Source organism: Callospermophilus lateralis, chromosome 4, assembly GCF_048772815.1.
Source record: "Callospermophilus lateralis isolate mCalLat2 chromosome 4, mCalLat2.hap1, whole genome shotgun sequence".
Lineage (NCBI taxonomy): Eukaryota > Metazoa > Chordata > Mammalia > Rodentia > Sciuridae > Callospermophilus > Callospermophilus lateralis.
In genome coordinates, this window is record NC_135308.1 from 9,149,505 (window position 1) to 9,166,373 (window position 16,869).

General features: G+C 47.1%; 1 protein-coding gene across 1 annotated transcript in view; it reads left to right on the top strand.

Annotated features, from left to right (window-relative positions):
* The window catches only part of Scara5 (scavenger receptor class A member 5), a 106,800-nt gene extending 102,845 nt beyond the window's left edge, over window positions 1-3,955 (top strand). Inside the window, exon 9 of the mRNA XM_076852272.1 lies at window positions 2,552-3,955. Coding sequence (XP_076708387.1) covers window positions 2,552-2,688 — 137 coding nt within the window. The 3' untranslated portion in view covers window positions 2,689-3,955. The remainder of the gene's footprint in view (window positions 1-2,551) is intronic.
* Window positions 3,956-16,869: the final 12,914 nt, after the last annotated feature.

Consider the following 16,869-nt stretch of genomic DNA (forward strand, 5'->3'; position numbering starts at 1 on the left):
GGAACCCCCAGGTACTCATTTCTGTGACATCGCACAAGAGGTCAAGATGGTTTGCTGCTTCCTTCCCCCTTCAATGAGGTCCCGCATTGTTGTCAAAACCAAAGATGTTCCAGGCTGCTCGCTTAATGACCCTGTTCCCATTTTATGGCCTTTCCATGTCTGGATGCTGGCCAGGGCTCCCTGGCTGAACACCAACTAAGGATTGGAGTTTTGAGACCCTGTACGCACATTCGGGCCGGGTAACCTTGGGCCTGCTCTTTGTTAGTCTCCTTTATTTGCTTCTTTATTTGCTTTGGGTGTGACTAATCCCAGAGAGCTCTCGGGTCTGTGGCCTTTTGCTGGGTAGTTTGTAAACTGATGTGTTTTCCCGGAGATGTTTAATCTGCGAGCTGTTGCTGTGCTTGAAGGGCCTATTGTGCAAGAGCCACAGCCCAGCAGGCAGGGGAGGCCCTGGGGAAGGCATGGGGTCCAAGAGCCGGCCAGTAGGCCTCTCCTCCCTGATCTGCCACAGACGCCCTGCAGGGCCATGCCCACAATGGCAGATGGTGACAAGCTCTATATAACCAGAATATGTCCACACCACTTAGTTCACGTGGTAGATTCGGTCAGCAGGGTGGGTTTCGATGTTCCCTTGACATTCTTTGTAAGGGGATTTCACTGAGCAGCTCAGTGACAGAGTTTTGTCATTCATTTTGATAGTTGTCTATTTCACTAAAGAGGAGAGGGATTTCCTGACAGCTGAAATGAACCAGGGAGATGACTGTATGAGGGTGGAGTAATAGGACTAACCCAAGCTACCTTTTTCTTATGGGGCCACTGAGGTTTGAACCTGGGGATGCTCTACCACTGAGCTCCATCCCCAGCCCTTTTTTTAAATTTTGAGACGGGGTCTTGCCAAGTTATTGAGGCTGACCTTGACCTTGAGATCCTCCTGCCTCAGCATCTGGAGTGGTTGGCATTACAGGTGTGTACCACCGCACCCAGTCCTGAATTGCCTTTACTACGGGTTTTCTTAGATTCCACAGCTGCTTTCCACACAGGAACTACAACCTCATTGACTCGCTCAGAGTGACCCCACCAGTAGCATTATTAGGACCTATTTTATGACTCTTAACCCGGTTGTCATAGACCCAACAAGTGAGGGTGCTGGGGTGACCCACAGTGCTGGCTTGGCTTCAACTCGCCAGGTTTTAGCTCTGGAAGTACCACATCCTGGGAAGCCCCTTCTATTTGGAAACCCACCTGGTCACTCCGCATGGTGCTGAGACTTGAATTGAGGCGTGTCCCACGTCAGAGCCCGTCTTCTGCCTCTGCCAGTGCTTCTCAGTGCACACACAGCTCCTTGGTTCACTCGCAGACCCTGGCTCAGTAGGGCCTGGCCACCACTGAGGGGCTCCACTTCTAATAAGCTCCCAAGTCCAGAACCCCACTCTGAGTGACAAGGCTAACGCTTCCCTAGGAGCCCTGGAGCTCAGTCCCACCATCTGGGCCAGACATAACCATCAGCCCAGAGAGCCCAGAAGTTCCCGTCTGTTTGTCAGTGGTGGCACAGGGTGACTTCTGTGCAGCTTACTCCATTCTTCCCTCAACAAGCCCTGACCCTGGACAAGCACTGCCATTCACTCATGGAGACTCACCTGGCTTCCCTAGTTTAGCCCCTTTAAGTTCCTTGAGGTCCCACGGTGCCAAGTCTGCTATTCTGTGCCCCGACGCAATCCTGGGGGAGCTCATTAAGGCACCAGGCCCTCCACACTTGGGCACCTTCAGACTAGCAGGGTGACAGGGCTGGCTGGAGGTTGCCTCACCAACCTTGGATTTGGAGACCTTACCTGATTACTTAAGGTTTAAGGATGCTCTTGAATATCCTCCAATGTATATCTGGTGGAAATGTGAAACTCTGGGATCTGTTGTCCTTCCAGATTCTCTGCTTTGGGCCCACAGAATGGGGCCATCTGCCTTAATGCTCACAGGTTGGAAGGGATGTTGGTATTGACAAACTTGGCTCTGGGGCACTGGGGCAATCCAGGGTCTGGCTGATACTGTCCCCTGATTAGACCCTGCCTCACTATTTATCAACAAAGGCTTCATGTTGCTATAACCCCCAAGCTCTGCAGTGTGTCTTACAAAGCGTGATCCTGGAGGCAGCAAGACATGAATTTGAGGTTACACTGCCACTTATAAGCTGGGTGATTGAGTGACCTTGCACCAATTTTTCTCTGAGCTGAGTTTCCCTGCCTATAAAATGGGTGTTTGTTAATACCTACCTCAAAGCACTGTGGTGAGGACAGAGGAAGCTAATATGTATAAGATGCCTGACACATAGGAGATACGAATGTCGTCACCTCAATTATTATTATTCTCCTCCCAAGAAACTGAGCCTAGAAATAAGCATGAGTTTTTGGTGGGGTGGAAAGGGCAGAAGGAAGCCCCAGATCTGAGAAGTGCCTACAGGGTCGTCAGGGAAAGACTGTCAAGGGCAGGCGGAACCATGCCCCGTCTCCTCCCGCTTCCTGCACCCCTGCTAAGAAGCCATGTTGACCTGTCTCCACAGGCACAGGGAGGATTTGGATGGATGACGTCGCCTGCAAGGGCACAGAGGAAACCATCTTCCGCTGCAGCTTCTCCAAATGGGGGGTGACAAACTGTGGACATGCTGAGGATGCTGGGGTGACATGCTATAGACACTAAAAATGGGCACAGCCCAAGGTCAAGCCCTGTCACCAAGCCTTGCTCCTGCGTTTCTGGGGTAGGGACATCGCTTGGAGCTACCCTGGCTGTGCCTCTTCTCTGCCTGGTCCAGTATCCCCAGCCCCCATAGCCCTATCCCTGGACCTTGTGGCTTGCCACTCTCCTTCCTGACATCTGCTCAAGTGCTCTGTGGGATCTGTGGGATCTGTCTCCCTCCCCCCAGGGTTCCTGCTTGGGGAGCCCTGGTTGACTGGACCACCGGTTTGCTCAGCCGTCTGAGCCATCCACAGGGCCTCTTATCCACATTCCCTTCAGTCTCTTGGTTACATTTGAATGCTGAGAAGATATCGGAGACACATATGGCAGTGGAGATGGGCGGTATTACGGATCTCTGACTCTTCAGATAATTCCCAAGCCTCATTTAGGCCACAAGTTTCAACATCTGCCTCCCCAACAAGGGGCTATCCTGAATGACTTGGTTTCCCCTCTTTCCTCTGCCTCCACGCACTGGGGGTTAGTTTGGGAGGGAACACAGAGGAGAAGCCACCTGTAGGAGCAAGAGGGAATGCAAGACTCCTGCAGAAGCCCAGCTGGAGCTGGAGAAGGGGAGTGAAACCAGCATTTATTGAATGACTACCGTGGTGGGCTACATAGTACCTTGGGTGCTAAATTACTCCATTTTGCTACATTGGTACAAGGCATGTCAGTCCAGGTGAGGTACTACATCCAGGTAGCACTCACCTGACCCATTCTCCTGGCCTTCAAGTCAGAAACTGAGAGTGCTGAGGCCAAGTTCCCACTGGAAGCTTAGTGTGTCTTTGGGAGGCCTGAGCAAGAAGCTTGGGCCAGAGACACGGGTGCTTAGGAAGCCACACAGATGTGAAGGGCTGAGTGGGAGGGTGAGCGCCCATGTTAACTTGAGTCCACCGCTTGGTCATCGGGCAGTCAGGGTTAAGGGCAAGTCGAGTGTTAGGAGGTGGTGACATTGCACCCTCTAGGGTTCTTCAGGTGTGTTCCTGTGGTCAGGGGACACAAGTCCTGATGGGTTCTATAGGATGGAAGGAAGTGAGGACTCCCTATAATTTCCAGGGGAGTGAGAGGCCAGGGCCCTCCACTCATCTGCAATCTCTGTCCCCTCCTGGTGATCGGGAGGTCAGACCCGGAAGTGTACATGAGGAGGAGGTTGGGCTGGGCCATGTTCTGGGGCTGGGGGCTGCTACCTGGTAGCAAGTGCTTACAGCTCCACCTCTCCTTGGAGGAATCACAAACTCACGATCGCCTGTCACCTCAGGTGAGCATTATTATTGTGTGTTGGGAAACTGAGACCTGGATCCCTTCAAGCATAGGCCCAGCAAAGGCCTGGCTGAAAACTAAGCCAATATGGGCCCTTGGTCATTCCTTGCTTACAGCAGGCTTGTTATTCACCAGTGTCCTAACGATCAGAGACTCTCCTTCTGATCAGTTGCTATGTTTACATAACACGCATGTGCTCATGCATCTTTTCCCAGAGCCAATATATGTATGCGTATATAAACACAGCACTCCTTACTACATAGCTCAGCTCATTGCAAAGTTTGCATTTAAAACAAAATACTAAAGGTGGAAAGATGTCACTTTGAAAAGAATTCACAACTCAGTTCTAGCAAAGAAATTGTTACCCCACCAGTGAAGACTCAGATAAATTTTTTACTTGGTCTTTTCATTTGGGGAAACACACATCTTGTTTTAAATAAAATAAAAACAACGTTGAAAAGTGTTTGAACCTTAAACATAGAAGTCGGCTAGTTTACATATCTACCTAAGAGGACATGGAACTGACCATGGACCTGTATATTTCAGGGACTAAAGGAAACTAGGCCTGGCCTAAAATATATCAAACCTTTTGTAAAAAAGAATTTCAATAAAGTGAAAAACATGTCACCAATATCTTCTCCATCATGTTTTTTTTTTTTCTCATGAAAACCCAGGGAGTGTGGGGAGGGCTCTGAGGTTGATAGCCTGATCATTTTCCAGTAGGGCTTGGTAACAAGGGCTGTCTATGAAAAGCTGCTTGACTACTTCTGGAAGACAGAAGGATCCAGACCAAGAGCCTGATGGAACATGTCCTAGTCTGTTTTCTATTGTTATAACAGAACACCCGAGACTGGGGAATTTAGAAAAGAAAAGAGATTAATTTGGGATCACAGTTCTAGAGACTGGGAACTCTAAAACTAGACAGTCACACTTGGGAAAGACTTGAACTGCCTCCGCTCAGGGGTGAGCAGGTGCATGCAAAAGACAAAACACGAGAAATGGACTTGCTCTATAACAAACCAGTCTGGCAGTCACTACGCCAGTCCTATAAGGGAGAGAACTTGTGGGAGAAAGGCATCCATCCATCCATGAGGATTCTGACCCTATGACCCAAACTCTGCCAATGCTGCACTTTGAGGAATTGAAGTTCCAGCATCGAACTTCAGGGGAACACAGGCAAACCTCGCCAGAACTTGATGTCTGCAGACTTATTTGGGAATCCAAAGGAAACGGGCCTCAGGCAGAACATCACAAGTGATGGCCAGGAGAGAACTGCTTTTGAATTCAATAAAAAGAAGACCACCTGTCCACCGGCATTTCCTCCCACCTCCAGAGCTCTCACAGGAGAGCTGCATTCACCCTCAGAAGGTCACAGAGAGCTAGGCACCAGGTCCGTGACCCGAACCACGTGTGTGGAAGACTCTGGCCACAGGCTCGGAGCTGACACCTCTGGGAAAACCTCACATTAAGTGTGCTATGGGCCACGACCACTTGCTGAGCCAGCAGAAAGGCTGATTGTTCTAGAAATTCACCCAAGAGGTGCCCCCACCAGAGGCCTGGCAGTGCAGCCCTCGCTGGTGATTCTGGTTCTGTGCACAGCCCATGACGAAGGGCGGCAGTCCTCTTTTCCTCCCTCTCGGTTGTCTAGAAGGCGCCATGACGGTCGTCACGACCTGTGACCATGAGACCTTGCTCTGCGTCCCCCGAACCATCACTAAACACAGCCACTTCGTGGACGAGGTTTGACGTGAGGAGTGACAACTTTCTCAGCCACAGGTACCAACGCTAGTTTCTTCAGTGACTTTGGTGACAAAAAGATCCGTTATTCTAACATTTCAGTAAAGGCTGGGTGTGTAAATCGCCCACCTCCCGTCCTTAGAGTGGCCTTCCCCCACCTCCCATGGGCGACACCTCCCCAGGCCTCCGGCTCCCCTCCTGCCCCCACCTCTTGGAGCTGAGGGAGGCCCTGCCTGACTGAGCCTGGCTCCTCTCCCCTCTGCACCCCTCTGGACAAGGTGATGGAGCTTTCAGGAAAGACGTCCCACTCTGACTGGAGGCTGTGCAGGCTCTGGTGACAGTTCTTCTTAGAAGTTAAGCTTCCCAGCCCCGTGGGGTTCACACACGAGCAATGGATATTGAGCCCAAGACTGAAGGGGACCCCCAGGCACCTTTGTGGAACAACTCCTGTGCCATTCCCTTCTTGCAGGTCCTGAGAGATTGGGCGAATCATGGTGCCCTTGGCCCTCCCCTCACTCGTCTGCCTCCTCACTCAGTGGTTTGCTGGACCTGGGTCCCTCCCAGAGCTGCAGTGAGACAGAAAACCCAGACCAAGGTGGGGCTCCCCTCACTCGTCCGTCGTTTCTCAGGGACCACAGTCTTCTGCAGCATGTTGTCCAATGTCTGAAATGAGAGGTTTCAAGTAGTTCGTACAATTTGCAATTTCCTGGTTATGGAGAGGGAGGGTGATTCTGGGAAATTCTCTCTCAGGGCCAGAAGTAGAGGTCCTCCCAGTGGCTATTTTCTGGGCCAGGAGAATCATAAGAGAACACGCTTCGTTGTTCAAATATAACACAAGGATTTGGCAGAAACTAGCTCTGGAATGAGTCCCCAGGTGGGAAGAGGTGACAGAGCAGAACAAGCAGAGTCTTCCCACAACATTCTCTCCTGGTCCCCGTCACAGTGTCCCCCAACCCCGCGCCCCAGATTCCCTTCAAAGATCAGCCCCGAGACTCTTGGTTGGCTCTCCTTAGCACTGGCAGAGTTAAGCTATGGGTGAGCGATGAGGGAACAGCTTGAGAAAAATACAAACAGGCTTAAAACAGAAAAATGTTCAAAACAGAAGTCTCAGACTATTCAATAAGTATGTCTATTATGGCCCCAAAGAGTTGGGAACACTTTCCTGGCCCCTTGCCCGGCTCACTTGCCTCTTGGCTCCTGCTGATGTCCATACATTGGTGTTCGTCACTTACCATCCTGTCTTCTCCTCTGCAAATAGAAGGCAGCGTGTTCCCCATCACCACGTGGCCCCACTCCCTGAGACCTGGCCCTGGCTCCAAGGGACAACCTCATGGTTGTGCAATGGGTAGAGCCAGGTCCGTTTTCGGGGATACAGTGAAACGACTTTCTCTCTGGTGGAACCCACAGGAACTGTGTGGACAAAGCTCTCACCCTTGGTCATTTGTATGTTCACCTAATCCATATTTATTGAGTATCTACCATGGGCGAGGCCCTGTCCTATGTCCAGGAAACACAGGGTGGGCCGAGCGCTTCGTCCCTGTCCTCATGGAGGTTACACTCTAGCTCTTCACCTTTCCACAGGTTTTTGTGCCACATTAGCCCCCCAAGAGCAATACTATCCAAGAATAGGACATCCACAGGTGAAGGCAACGGTGGTTGCTTGCCAAGCCACTTACGCAAAAACAAAGAGCTAACCGTATTTTAAAAATTAAAAATGGCGTCTTCGTTGCTAATGAGTTAGCAATAGCACACATGGCTCTGTTTATATGAATAATCAACAACAGGGGATGCAAACGGTGAAAGAGTGAGAATGTAATCCCATCCTCTCACAGTAGTAGTAGATGAGCAGGGACGGAAGGCAGAAGCCATGGTCAGCACTCCTTGACTACTTTTCATGGGAAGCTCCGGGGGCTCAACACAACCCATCTCCCTGAATCTTTATACCCACTGGCTCTGTCCTAACCATCCCAGATCTCCACAGGAGGAAACTCAGGTATTGAGAGGATCGTGCAGGAATTGGAGAAGTAGAACCTGAATCCAGGAAATCATAAGCATTACTATTATATTAGTTTTGTAACCTATCAACAAGAAAACTTGACTCTAAAGAGGACAGAAGCAGAATCATAGACCAACTGTGTTAATAGAATAGAGTAGACTAGCCCTTGAGTCCTGTCCATGTGCCCACAGAGATAAACAGCTCTACATTCAATTAATTGCATCCAAATGACCCCAGTGCAGCACCTATGGAGAGCGAGCCCCCAGCAAACCAGGCAGAGAGATAGCAGGCTTCCTGTGATTCCCAACAGACTCTGAAAAGAAGCAGAAACTCCTCCTCCCTGGCCAGTCCCAGAGGATCTGGCTTTGCAAAATTTTGAAGGAGCCAAGGAAAGAAAGGGTTGGTGGATTGGATTTCAAACCAAACCATTTGGGCTTATAATTTCTTCCTTCTCTAAAATCATTTGAACTATTTATTTATTTGCTTTCAAATCACAGATTGGACTGAGGAGGAAATTTTGTTGACAAGGAGGGATGTATAACTCAATGCAAGGAATGTCAGAAGCCTCACCAGGCATATTATGGCCAATGGAATCATCTTTCCTGAATCAGAATTAAGAGCCATGTACTATTTATAGTGACCGTTCATTTCCTACTCATCTAGTTACAGTCAGACAAATGCCATGATTCTGCCGTGTGCTTCTGAGGTGTAGTTATGAATGAACTTGGAAAGGGTCAGTGCTCTGAGGTTCTTCTTGGGTGGGTTAGTATTGGTCAGGAGGGAGCAAAAGGCAGGCAGGTATTTCTCATTGACCCAGGTGGGGTGTGCCAGAGCGAGTTGGTTCAGCCTGGTTTATGAGGTCGAGGTGACTGACAGGAGGAAAGTCAAGGAGGAACTGGGTTGGTGAGCAATCTGGAGACTTCTATAAGGATTCAGAGCTTTGAGTTGAGACCCAGAAACTTCAGATTCTATAATATAAACAAACCCAGAGAAAGGCAATTAGATGGTGTGAACTCTCTCCTACTGTCACCTTCTTATCTGAAATTCCAGGTACTGGTGTCCTCTGATGGCAAGATTCCTCTGCCTGTGGCGAAGAAATTTTGAGGATGCCATTCTGGGGGTTGTTTCATGCATTGGATTGATCCATCCTCCTTGGAGGCTGTGCCTTCGCTGTGCCTTTGTTCAGGGCCATCTCTCGTCAGGTGCCGAGGGCTACTGCCTGAGCACCAGCCTTGGTTGGAATGGCCTTGGCTGTCAATAGAAAGTCTAGGACCATTCATTTCCTACTCATCTCAGAAAATTAAAATCAGAAGTTTTTATTAAAATTTACACATAATGACATTCACTTGTTTTACTAAAATGATGACCCTAATCGATCAGATTTAGTGAAATACCCAGCTAGGTACCTCCTCCTGCAAATGTTGTGATGCCCAAACTCTAACTTTGTGCAAGGGCTGGATCAGATCGTGACATGATCATTCCTTGCTTCTTTTAGAAGCCAAAGTTGTGTTCTGGGGCATCAGCCCAGCCTGGCACCCAAAGTCCCTTGCCACTTCCCAGGGACCATCCTGAACATCTACATCCATAATGAAGTGATTATCTTTCAGCCCCAACCACATCCTGAAACTCAGCTTTGCAGTACTGCCTGACATTGAAATGGCGCTTGGGTTCTGGGGACTCCCTGGTGGCTCTGCACATAGAGCGCACTAGAGGGAGAGTGTGAGGTTCGATCCTGTCCTGCTGTCCACTGCTACAGGAAGGAGGCTCTTCCTCCTTGACCCTTTCCCGATTGCTGGAGGTTTCTGTAAACATGGCCCCAGCAAGAAGTCCTCCTCCTGACAGCCGGAGGTTCCTTCCTGTAGCCTCAGCTGGATCCAGGCTGCGGGTTTCCCCACACTTTAGAACCCGCCCCAGACACAGAGTGGGATAGAAGGCGGAGCTGCAACTCTGCAGACCCTCCCCTCCAGTTTCTCCCTGAGTCGTCCTGGTGCCCTTGCACAAGGTTGCCATTGTCACCATCATGGTATTCATTTACCCTTCTGCACTTTCAATTAACCAGATAATGATTCTTTCCACTGCATTTCCTCTCAAATAACTGGTGCTACACAGTGAAATGTAGGAAGTAATTGCTGGTACTCCCTCCTTCAGAAATAGTCACCGAATGCCACCATTTCTTCTGTGTTTAAACACTCAAACAAAACATTGCTGGGCTGGGGTTGTGACTCAGTGGTAGAGTGCTCACCTAGCAAGTGTGAGGCACTGGGTTCGATCCTCAGCACCACATATAAATAAATAAATAAAACAAAGCTCCATCAACATCTAAAAAATTTACTAAAAAACATTGTTAATAAACATCAACAAAAACTTTGGCTCTCGCCTTATTTAAAATATGGGACAGAAATTTAAAATATGGGACAAAAATTTAGTAAATAACTTGGAAGACACTATACCTATGTCATAAACCCTAAAACAGTTTTGTAGGTTAGTTTTCCTACAAAAGTGACCCAGAGTCTACAGAACCCAATTCAGATGAGCATCCACAGCCTGAGGTTGGTGTGATGCTCAATGAGCCCCTCGCGGTCAGAAGGGGGAACACTGTGGTAGGCGCTGGAGATACAAGTCGCAAAAGACGCCCTCTGCTCCATCCAGTCAAGTCTGAGACGACAGCCGAAGAGGCTCACGGGATTGTGGGCAAGCTGCCTACTATGGCTCTGGAGGAGCCAGCGGGAGACCAGGGTCACATGGCAAATGAGATTGCTCCAAAACACTGATAAAGAGAAAACCAGAAAGGCCTCCAGGGGGCTTAGCATGTGTGAGGTCCTGGGTTCAAATCCCAGGACAAGAAAGAGAGGAAGGAAGGAGAGGAAGGAGAGGAAGGAGAGGAAAGAAAGGAAGGAGAGGAAGGAGAGGAAGGAAGGAAGGAAGGAAGGAAGGAGCCAGAGATGGGGAAACATTACAGAGAGAGGAACAACAGCAAGTGTCTGACAAGATAAAAACAGCAAGTGTCTCTTTAAATCACTCAAAGGAAAAAAAGGACGCTGCCAACCTAGAATTCTTAGCCCAGTGAATGTATCTTTCGAGCACAAAGGTGAAATGCTGATTATTTTCAAATATACAACAGTGGAAAAATTTGCCAGAATGTCTGAGCTGCCGGAAATGTTAAAGGAAGTCCTTCATGCCAAAGCGCCACGATAGGAGACAGGAACATGTAGCCACCCAAAGACCAGCATTCTGCAAATGTGTCACCACATGGGTAAATATAACCAATATCTTTCTTGGTGCTTAAGTTTCTGTGAAAAAATAATGAATTGCTCAAAACAAATAATAATAATAATAATAGCAATGTCTTGTCCTGGAAAGAACAAGGAAGAACTGGAACTTTCGTACCCTGCTAGTGGGGATGTAAAATGATACAACCACTCTGGAAAACAATTTGGCAGTTTCTTAAAGGCTGCAACACGTACCTACCACAAGATCCTGCCATTTCACTGATAGGCATTTGCCCAGGAGAAATGAAATCACAGGTTCACACAAAGACTTATACACAAATGTTCCAAGTAGCTTTGTCTGACAAGAATTGGAACAACTGAAATGTCCACCAGCAGATGAGTGGCTAGACAAATGTTGGAGCCATACGATGGACAGAACTGTGGATGAACAAAGCTGAAATCCTGAGCTTTAAAAGGCTGGGGATGTAGCTCAGTGGTAGAGCACTTGCCTAGCAGGTGCAAAGCCCTGGGTTCAACCCCAGCCACCCCCCCACCCCCACCCCCCACCACACACACACACACACACACACTTTGAGATAGAAAAAGACGGTATTAACAGATCTGAAGCAAAACTAATCAAGAAGAAAAAAAGAGAAGACACAAACAAAAAAACTATTGGCATGTAAATGAGGACAGAGTAGAGAGGCAGCACAGAATAAAATGAAAATAAGAGAATATTATTAAGAGCTTTATGCCCAGGTATTCTCCTAGAAAATTAGATGGAGCTGCAAAAAAAAAAAAAAAAAAAAAAGGTTTTACATAACAAAACAGAATCAAGATTTTAAAACTTGAATAGTGCAATAACATTTAAGGAAATAGAATCTGTGGTTGAAAATATTCCCACAAAGAAAACACCAGGCTCAGATGATTAAAAGGTAAACCTTACCGACATCCAAAGAACAGAGAATCTGAATCTTATACGGATAGTTCCAAACACTAAGCAAGAGAAAACACTCCATCCAATTCATTTCATGAAACTTGAATCACTTTCATAACAAAACAAGAGAGAAACATAAGAAAAGGGAAAGATGATAGGCAAATCTCATCCACCAACAGAGAGCCAAAACCATAAACATCATATTAACAAATAGAATCCAGCAAAAATGGTTGGGTGTGGTGGTACATGCCTGTAATCCCAGAAGCTCAGGAGGCTGAGGCGAGAGGATCATGAGTTCAAAGCCAGCCTCAGCAAAAGTGAGGCCCTAAGCAACTCAGTGAGACCCTGTCTCTAAATAAAATACAAAATAGGATTGGGATGTGACTCAGTGGTTGAGTGCCACTGAGTTCAATCCCAGTAACCTCCCCTGCTAAAAAACAATCCAGGAAAAAAAAAAAATCACACATTGTGCCAAGTTGGATTTATTCTAGGAATACAAACTTGATTAGAAAATCTGTTAATGTAATTCAACCTATTAACATATTAAAGGAGAAAAAGTTATCTAAGTAGATGTAGAAAAATCAATATTCATCAAAATAAACACCCTTTGTTAATTCACATGAGATGGGAACGTCTCATAAAGGTGTCTATGAACAATTTAGTCATAAGCAGACTCAAATGCACATATTACTAATATAAAGATTAGAATAAATGAGATAACAATGCCAGTGGTCTCTGCTGCCTTTCAGCAATGTGCTGGAGATCTTGAGATGCACAGTAAGAAAAGAAAAAGAAAAACTATGAGGACTGGAAAGGAAGAGTACTAAGTGTCTGCAGGTGATGTGCTGTGTACATAGATAGCCCAGAATAATCAGTGGACACATCATGGAACAAATACGAGAGCTCAGTACGTGAATGGGTGACCTAGATGTGAACACACACATCTCTTCACTTTTAGACAGGCTCTGAACTCAGAAATTAAAAAAAAAAAGAAAAGAAAAAATATATCTATGTGCTAATTTTTACGCCTCTTAAAAGATATGAATAGCAGCAAAATACTCCCATTGAAATAGTCACACAGATGAACTCGTCACCAAGGTCCTGTCTTGGGGTCCACGAAGCCCTTGGCCACCGCGTCCCAGGCCACCTCTCCAGCCCCATCTCGTCCTGCTGCCCACTCCCAGCTCCTCACTGCATCCCGCCCGACATCTGAACACGTCTGCTGTTTTCTGCAGGACTCCTTCCCTCTGCTGCCCCACTCCCGCCCCTCACCATGTCCTTTGATCTCAGCCTAAACATCACTGCTCCCTGAGGGAGCCTTCCCCGATCCCCACATGAGGGGACGTCCCTCGTTACCAGCTGCCAGGTACCCTGACCCCTCCCCTCCTTTATGTCTAGTGTCTGATTTCCTTGGTAAACTGTCAGCTCCATGACGGCAGGAGCTGGGCCTTCTTCTCCCTGTCACCAGCACCTAGTAAAGGGCCTGATAAACGTCGTTCTGTGGTCTGGATGTTTGTCTTCCTCCAAATTCTTAAGTTGAAAGAAAACCTAACCCCTGACCCAGGTGATGGTGTGAGGAGGTGGGGCCTTGGGAGGTGACCAGGTCAGGGGTGGAACCCACATGAATTGGGTTAAAGTCCTTGTAAAAGATCCCCAAGGAGAGCTCCTTTGCCCCTTCTGCCATATCCACAGGGAGAAGATGGCTTCTTATGAGCCAGGAAGCAGGCCCACACAGACACCAACCTGTTGGAGCCTTGTCTTGGACTTTCCAGCCTCCCCAACTGTGAGACATAAACTTCTGTTGTTTATAAAGTACCAGTCCATGATGGTTTGTTATAGCAGCCCAAATGGACAGAGGTACGAGGTATTTAATATGTGACAAAACAAGATGGGACGGGGGCGGGTGGGGTGGTGGAAAAATCCTTTCCTCTCTGCAATAGAGAGTGGAAAGAGGACTTACATGGAGGTGGAGTGAGGGGAATGGGGTTGTGACTTTGCTTTCTGGGGAACCATCCCCATCCGTGGTGGAATATTACTTTTTTTTTGGGGGGGGGGTACTAGGGATTGAACTCAGGGGCACTTGGCCACTGAGGCACATCCCCAGCCCTATTTTGTCTTTTATTTCTTTTAAAGTCCATTTTGCCCAGAGGCAGTTTCCCAACCACAGAAGGAAGGGGATCTTTCTTGGAAATCACAATATCTAATCAGTTATTACTGGTGAACTGCACTGCTGGGAAAAAATATCGATAAAAAATGCCAAGTCCCCAAACAGAACCTCTCACCTTGGTGACTCGTGGAGCAGACTTAGTCACGCTGTGGAGGCCATTCGGTGAAATAGATAGAAAGACTGTGGAATGCTAAGAGGAAAATTCCTTTGGCCAATTAGATTTAGTAGTTTATTTGAACAAGCAAAACAAAACAAAAGGAAGCAAAACAAAGTAAAGCAAAAAAAAAAAAGGGACTGGAGAATCATGTAGCCTCCGACCCAGAGCAGGTTGTGAGAACTCCAACCCACAGCGTGATCTGACATCTATGGGAAGTGGAAGTGGGGTACAGAGACAACTTAATTGGTTACAGCTTAATTAGTTAATTGTTTCCAGGGCCTCCTGCTTTAATTAAAGCTCAGCTACTGTGATTAAATTCCAAATTGGTTTGGTCTGTTGGTTAGCGCAGGAGCCTAGTTCAAATAGACCGCACCTACAAAACCTTATTTAACCAGAATATGGGATTAGGAGACCTGGATTCAAGCCTAATTCCAAAACATCCCAGAGAAACCGCTGGCTTCAGGCTCATCGTTGTTATAAGTGGGTGCATCCTATACACCTTGTGTTATGAGGATTAAAAAAAAAAAAAAAAAGTTAAATTGAAAGTGGTTTTTACAAACTCAAAAGAGTTATAAAAATGATGTAATTTGTAGAATAACAGGAGATTTTGGCCTTTGGTTTATTGGGGAGGGAGTAATTATAATTTAACATGGTAAGGAGTTGATGGATGATAAAATGCCGTGTAAATGCCTTAACAAACACATTCCAGGACCAGAATAAATTACACTGCATTAGCTTACCGTGTTAGAGTGGTCTGTGAACCAAGATTTGCCTAAATTTGCAAGGAAACATGGGATTTGGAGTTTTAAAAATCATTCCACATGATTTGTCTGCTCATGGACCCCGGCACTTTTAGAAGGGTAGGCGCTGAAGTGAGTGTGGTGTGGGAAACGCAAACACCCCTGGTGGCCCATTTCCCTGTCCTTGTACTGGGTATCAGGCCAAGAGCTGAAGGGAACTTCCAGGGCAGGAAGCAGGAGGGGAGGGGGGCGGAAGGAAAGCTTCCTGGGCTTCACAAGATCACTGTCAGCTCTCTGGTGACATCTGCAGACCAAGGAGAGACTGAAAGCGTCAGGGAAAAGTCACAAAATGCCTCAGGCCAATATCAGTGAGATTTCTAAAGCCCCCTGAGGCCCAGGCGGTCACCCGGAGGAGGCCTTCAGATGCAGATTCCCACTGGGGCCGGATCTGCCCTCTCCAGGAGCTCCAAGTGATGCTTTCTCCGGCTGCTTGTCCAGAGCAGGGACTGTCAGAGGTGGAAATGACGAAGCAGGCCCTCTTACAAATGGAGAGCATGCAAGAGGTTTCTTTCCCTAAGCCTGGTTTTCTTGTCTGTATTATCAAACAATGTGAGCTCAGAAAGTCTTTCAAAGACAGCAGAAAAAGCCACATTTGTCACTTTGGCATGAGGATTATTTTGAGCTGGAAGCAATTGAGAAGAAGCAGATACAAGAAAACCTCCCTACCCTCCCTCTGTATGTCTAAAAGTAGAACAAAACCTTGTCCCCCCTCCCCTCTCCATCAGGAAGGATTAAGATGGCTTGAGACCTGTATTAGCCAGGACTAGGCCAGGGGAATCTATGTGCCAATCTTGACTGTCAAGTCTCTACCTACCGTGAGTTCCACACACCTTTGCCTTCCCTCACTTTGCTGCTCATAGAGACTCACAGTCTGATTCCTTTGTTCATCACTTGTCTGAAAATGCATGGTCCGGTACATGTATGACTGAACATGTGGTGCCAGGCTGCGTCATGTACAACCAGATAAATGAAAAGTTGTGCTGCAATTTGTACAATGAATCAAAATGCATTCTGCTGCCATATATGCCTAATTAGAATAAATTAAAAAATAAATTTAAAATGCATCATTTACTGTTTAAAAGACTAATAAGCAAGAATTTGCAGATGACATCTTTGGCAGTTACTCTTTCCCTAGTTTTTCTCTCATGTATACATGAAACATACATTTTAATACACTTGATTTTCTCTTGTCAATCTGTATTTTGTTTAAGGGTCCCAGAAAAGAAGTTACAAGGGTAGAGGGAATATTATCTTTGCCTCCCCTGCACTTCTCAATTCTAATATTTGACAATGAGATCGCTTGCCCAGAGCCGGACTGCTAGACAGAGCGGTGCACCCCTCATCTTTGCCCCTCAAGAGATTAGACTTAGACTGATTAGACTGGATGGCAGAGGCCACCAAAGATCGATCTGATAGCCAAAAGCCATGCATGTAAGAATGGCTGTCTTATACAATGGATATTTTTATCCCTGTCTTTGATATGCTGCTTGGTGGGGAAAGTAACCAGTTTTAGATGCGGTAGAAGATGCTCCTAGTTTCCAAACAAAACTTATATTTTCCAGATGGTAGGAGCCCAATCTAGATTGCCTGGGGAGAGGGGAAGGGGAATCTCAGTGCTAGAAATAACATCAAGTCCTTCTTACTATTATTTATAGCCATAATAACTAGGAAAAGCAAACACCTCTAAACAGACTGCTCCAGACAGTCATCTTCCAGGTGACAGTGGTACTTCCAAGCTGACTTTCACGGATCCTCAGGGTATCTGCTTCCCCAGGTCCTGTGGGGAGAGGGGAAGGGGTCCTGGGGAATTCACAATTCCTCCTGGTAGCCATGCTAGGGGGGAAACAAATAGTACTATTGGTTTTTGATTTGAGGATGTTTAAAG